Source organism: Pundamilia nyererei, unplaced genomic scaffold, assembly GCF_000239375.1.
Source record: "Pundamilia nyererei isolate P.nyererei 1_Seehausen unplaced genomic scaffold, PunNye1.0 scaffold00277, whole genome shotgun sequence".
Taxonomy (NCBI): domain Eukaryota; kingdom Metazoa; phylum Chordata; class Actinopteri; order Cichliformes; family Cichlidae; genus Pundamilia; species Pundamilia nyererei.
Window position 1 is genome coordinate 25,116 of NW_005187678.1, and position 5,611 is coordinate 30,726.

The 5,611-nt window shown below is 40.4% G+C and overlaps 1 protein-coding gene and 1 long non-coding RNA gene across 2 annotated transcripts in view; both read right to left on the reverse strand.

The window, feature by feature from the left end:
- LOC102195456 (circularly permutated Ras protein 1) overlaps window positions 1-5,100 on the reverse strand; it is a 9,124-nt gene extending 4,024 nt beyond the window's left edge. The window contains exons 1-9 of the mRNA XM_005750547.2: window positions 5,079-5,100; window positions 4,904-4,990; window positions 4,734-4,819; window positions 4,415-4,612; window positions 3,185-3,229; window positions 3,001-3,090; window positions 1,911-2,062; window positions 1,742-1,823; window positions 1,518-1,645 (exon numbers count right to left, since the gene is read on the reverse strand). Of these exons, the coding sequence (XP_005750604.1) occupies window positions 1,518-1,645; window positions 1,742-1,823; window positions 1,911-2,062; window positions 3,001-3,090; window positions 3,185-3,229; window positions 4,415-4,612; window positions 4,734-4,811 (773 nt within the window). The 5' untranslated portion in view covers window positions 4,812-4,819; window positions 4,904-4,990; window positions 5,079-5,100. The remainder of the gene's footprint in view (window positions 1-1,517; window positions 1,646-1,741; window positions 1,824-1,910; window positions 2,063-3,000; window positions 3,091-3,184; window positions 3,230-4,414; window positions 4,613-4,733; window positions 4,820-4,903; window positions 4,991-5,078) is intronic.
- A 9-nt stretch (window positions 5,101-5,109) lies between these two features.
- Window positions 5,110-5,611, reverse strand: part of LOC102193058 (uncharacterized) — a 6,530-nt gene continuing 6,028 nt past the window's right edge. The window contains exon 4 of the long non-coding RNA XR_312212.2: window positions 5,110-5,210. This is a non-coding gene — a long non-coding RNA (uncharacterized LOC102193058). The remainder of the gene's footprint in view (window positions 5,211-5,611) is intronic.

Here is a 5,611-nt window from a genome sequence, read left to right on the forward strand (position 1 = left end):
AAGCTCCATTGTTAAACTGAAGGAAAAATCACCCCAGACCATTATTGTGTCCCCTCCACTGTGACGCATAGAAAACATCTAAGGTTGGATCTACTTGTCATGCCAGTAACGTTGGAAACCATCAGGACCATCAAGGTCAAAAAAAAATTTCATCAGAGAATAAACTTTATTCCACCTTTCAATGTCCCATGTTTAGTTCTCTCTTGCAAAGTCCACATGGTCAGTTCTGTGGCATTCAAGGAGACGATACCATTGAAGACGTTTTTTGTTTTTGAGGCCCTTCAATCTAGATGCTGTCTGATGGTTAGGGGGCTGCAGTTGGCACCAGTAACTTAATTTGGTTCGGGGATTGTCTAGTGTCTTGACAGACAGCCAATTGGATCCAGGGCTGGTGAAATTGTTTTGGGTCTTCCACTTGACTTTTTTGTTCCATAACCCCCAGGATCATTTAAGAAATTCCAAATGACTGTTTTACTGCGTCCCACCTCAGGGGCGATGGGATGTTCCGAGAGACTCTGCTTATGCAGTTCAACAACCCGACCACGTTCAAAAAGGGAAGTTTTTTTGCCTTTGCCATCAAAACATCATGACAGTGTGACTATCTGACAGAAAATGACAATGAACCCACATTTTTGCACAAATTTGGCCTTTTAAAGGCATGCGGTCCTAAACTTTTGATCAGCTGGTATTGAAAATAAAAATCTTTTGCTTTAATTACACAGTCTGCACTTGAATCTGTTCTGTCAGGAACCTTGTTAAGATCCAACCATGCAAAATATGATTTTTTTTGTCATTTTTCAAGTGTTCATAAACTTTTGATCGGGACTGTGTAATTAAAATTAAAACAAATATACTCTGTAAACAGAAAAAAGTAAAAGATTTGCAATGGTAAATGGCCATTTATCTATATTTGTATAGCTCTTTACTTAGTCCCTAAGGACCCCAAAGCGCTTTACACATCCAGTTATCCACCCATTCACACACAGGTGATGGCGGCGGTGGCAGACACTGGTGCCACCGAGCCCTCTGACCACCACCAGTAGCCAACGGGTGAAGTGTCTTGCCCAAGGACACCACGACCGAGACTGTTGGAGCCAGGGCTCGAACCAGCAACCTTCCGATTACAAGGCAAACTCCCAACTCTTGAGTCACGATCGCCTACGATCAATATTTGACAGGAATATCTCTAAATACCACACAATTTCAATACTCGAAGAGGACAGGATGAAGTTTACACTTAAATCTGCAAAACAAAACAGGACTATTCTTATCAGCTGCTGTGTTTAGGAGCAGAGGTGGTGCCTGTCTGACTTTGAGGCAGACTCTTGTGTGGCAGGTAAATGATTGTTCACCAGAGACATGGTTAACGCAATTAAACATTGAGCATTTGTCAATGTTTAATTGCGTTAACCATGTCTCTGGTGAGCAATCATTTACCTGCCACACAAGAGTCTGTAAACTTCATCCTGTCCCTTGACAAATGCTCAACAACTTTGTGCATGCATGTGAGCCCTTACCCCTTCTGTACCGCATCTAGAGCCAGCTGAGTATAGAAATATGGAGTAAAGGCAGAAGGAGTCAGAGAGGGAGCTTCCTCCATCTCTCCCAGTCCGATGTTTGCTTTGCCATCAGTACATAAAATGACCTGTAAATCACAACAGCCGCAAGGTTCTTGTTAATAGTGGTGACAGTCACAGCACTCAGTTGTCCCAATCTGATATCTGACCGCTCATTTACTCACTTTTGACCCAGGGTACCTTGAAGCCATGGCAACGGAGGCTAATGCTGCGGGACCAAGACACGTGGCTCCATGTTCCCTGAGTCTAGAGTCAGAGATGTGGAGAAAACAAAGAGTGTTTCAGACTGTACAGAGCATTCTTCCATGTTTCTAAAACACTTCTAACACTTACTCTTTGACCCTCTGTATTAGGTGGTTGTAGGTCTCAGCGATACAGTGTGGGATGTGGTAAGTCACACCCTTTTCCCATATATGGTCGTAGTCAACTAGCGCCCAATCCCTGAGTGTGATAGGAGCACTAGTACCATCACCATATATTACAACCTGTGAAACCAGCAGAATGTAGTTAGAGTACTCCAGGGGCAGGAGATTTATAAGGTCTTCTTCATTTAATGTCTTCAACATTTAATTCAAATTTTGACAAAAAAACAAATTCTCTGGCAGATGAGGGCAGATTGCTTCTCCCTTCTGTCTGCTGAAGAGCCATCTTCTACAGAGCATGACAGTTCATCATGGTAAACAGGAAGTCCTCTTGTTTTTGTGGGCCAGGCTACATAACTGTCAATTATGCAAGGTCCAAAGGGGACAAAAACAGGAAAACATTTAAAATTCTCTCATGTAGTGATAAATAAGGGATTCAATGGACTTTATAAGTCTGGTTCTATGAACAAGGACGTCTTATGATCTGCTCCACTGATTTTTCTATTTTACAACATTGAGGTAAAACTGGAGCAATGTACTTAGTTATAGCAACATAGAGGAATGCAATTAAATATTCATTATATCTTGAGTGACACGATTATATATTCATATAGATTAAAATTGGCCAAAAAAAAACCCAAAACCATAGGAAAGACAATAAAGGGCTTTTCTATTCTATTCTACTCAAAAAATGAGAAAGATCGCATGGAAGTAAAAAAAAAAATGTAACAGTAGAGTAAAAGGTAAAAAAAAATAAATTAGTTTTTGTTGTCGTTGTTTTAAGGTAGACAGCAAAATACCTAAAGCTTTAGCATCCCCACTCCTGATAAGGACCCCAGGTTCAGTCTGAATCAACCATAATGATTTGTTCTCATTGTGATTTCTGGAGTCCAAAGACATAATGAATACTAAACACCTTTTACAATCTTTTACCACATGCTAGTTGGATGGGATAACACTTATATTTGTATTTAAATGTTCACAAAAAAGAAAGATTCAAAAAAGCAGCATACAAGAATCAGTGTTATAATTAATACTACTACTACCACGACATCTCCTACCTCATCGTTAAATGTCACCAGAGCCACCCTCCGATGAGGGGACCGTTGCTTTATGGTGAATAGTGCCCTGTAGAGGGCATCCTGCATACCCTGTGAAGACATACCAAAACAGCACAAACTTTAAAACAAAATGATTATGTTAATGCAGCTCAGCCAATCAAACCACAACAAATAATCCTCTCACCTCTAGTCTGGATACGTATGTTACAGAGCCATTGCTTGATGGAACCTAAAGCAGAGCAAACATGATAAGACTGAACATTTCAAATGGAGTTTTATTGTGATTTAATTAACCTACAATCATGTGGAAAAGAGGTTTCAACTGTGGAAAACTGAATGTCTCTTTACTGCTACTACAGGTATTCAGAAGGTAAGTAGCAGCCAGGTGCTGCTAATTAATTACACTTGTTTAACTGATAACAAGTGAGTGTAGGCACCTCGATGACAGCAGACATTTTGGTATTTAGCTATATGTTACCACGATGCCACAATCTTTTTAAGAGTGGATGTCCCAGTAAGTCCACCCGAAGAACAGATTGTGCAGTGCTTACATAAACTGCAAGAAACTTGAGAGGTGCATCTCAGACTGAGTTAGCATGTTAAATGTAAAAAATCTTGACAGTGCCATTAGAAAAAGACTGAACAAGTACGGCTTGTTTGGAAGGATTGCCAGAAGAAACCCTTTTCTCTCTCTCTCTGTCTAAAAAAATAAAATAAATAAAAAGTAAATAAACTTGCATCTGAGCAAAACACAAAACTTGACAGAGACAAGACTGCACAGACGAGATCAAAGTGGGAGGTTTGGCCACAATGTAGAGTGAAACCCAAACACAGCATATCATCATAAACACCTATATTGTGTGGATGCTGATTGCAGCTACAGGACCTGGGCACCTTGTTGTCATTGAGTCAACCAACAACTCCTCTGCATACCATTCTTTATTTTAGAATCAAATGTAAGCCCATCTGTCCGACAGCTAAAGCTTTGTCCAAATTATATCATACAACAGGACAAGAACACACAAAATCTACAACTGAATGTCTAAAAAAGAAAAGAATCCAGATGATCCAATTCAGAGTCCAGACCTCAAACTCACTGAAACGCTGTGGCACGTCCTGTTCTGTGGCAGGACCTTAACAGAGCTGTCCATAAATGGATGCCTGCAAAACTCAATCAACTAAAGCAACACACTTAAATGAGAGTGGAATAATATTCTTCACTGAGGACTTGACGACTGATAAAATCATACAGAAATGCATTTACTTCAAGTTATTTTATGCTCAAGGCGATCCTACAAGCTTTTGAATCATGCAAGAACTCTTTTTGCAACCACAAGGGTAGCCTCCAGCTTTTGATAAACAATGACTGTAGGAATTTTACCCGCAGTGTGTTTGAATAATGCAATCCACACACCTCTGTAGTAACGCTCATGCTGCCAGAAGTGTCCACGCAGAAAACAACTAGCGTGTCCTCCAAGTTCTGATAGTCGTCTTCACTCTGTCTGGGCAGGTAAAGGTCATCACTGCGCACACCGGCTCGCTGGCCAATGCACAAAGCAGCTAAACTTTCGTCTACGCTGTTTTCATATCCACAGAACTCACATCGCCAAACCTGCACAAGAAGAAGAGGATTTGCTTTTGTTTGTTTCAACTACCTTTGTCCAGTGGAAACCAGTTAATCAATTGGTTGAATCCAAAGAAATAAAAAATTCGGCAATTAAATTACCACTCACGTTCTTCTGTAACGAACTGAGACATGACAAAGCAGCACTACATTTCCCACAAATCACTGGCCTTTGAAAAGTCTCCATGCCTGAGTCTGATAAGCAAAGAAAGAAAAGAGATTAATAAAATCCCCAAAAATCTTGGAAGGAAGTGTGTTTGCATGTGTGTGCCCCCTGACCTTGACTGGTGTCAACCAGTTTTCCAACATTGAGTGAGACAACGTTGACGTTGGCCTTCAACCTGGTTAATCCTTCCAGCTTGTCAACTGATGAAAGGCAAAAAGGAAATGAGAGAGAGAGAAAGATTAAATATCAAATATAAAACATAAGGAAAGACTGGCAAATCAAACTCACGTCTGGGAGGAACAGGAGGAGGGAGGGAGGGAGGAGCAGACGGAGGCTCGAAGGAGGAATTGTTGTAAAGAGGAAGAGAAGTAGGCCGAGGTTTCCTCAGTCGACGAGGGGGCAGCGGTGGAGGAACCTCATCTGAAGTAACAAGGAAACACTGAATAAATAGCCTACAAAAGCAAAACGTATCAAGTGACACGTTCTCTAGGACATGCAGAGTCCAGGCTATGGCTTTATTACCTCACTGCAGTCATTATCTGATGTGCATATGTGAGATCCTTTTAAAATCTTCTTTCAAAACTTGTCTTAAAACATTAAAGGTCTATCAGAATAAAACTTCCACCAACCCATGGACCTAAAGGAAATGGCTACAGCTGATCCGATCAAAGATTGTGAAAATTAACAGCTGATTTTGTCTCTTTAAATTTTGAGTTGTAAATTTAAAATTCACTCTCCTTAAAAACAAGCAAACAAACAAAAAAATATTACATTAGTCAGGTGGTCACACTTGCCCTTTAGTTATCACATTTCTACTCTGT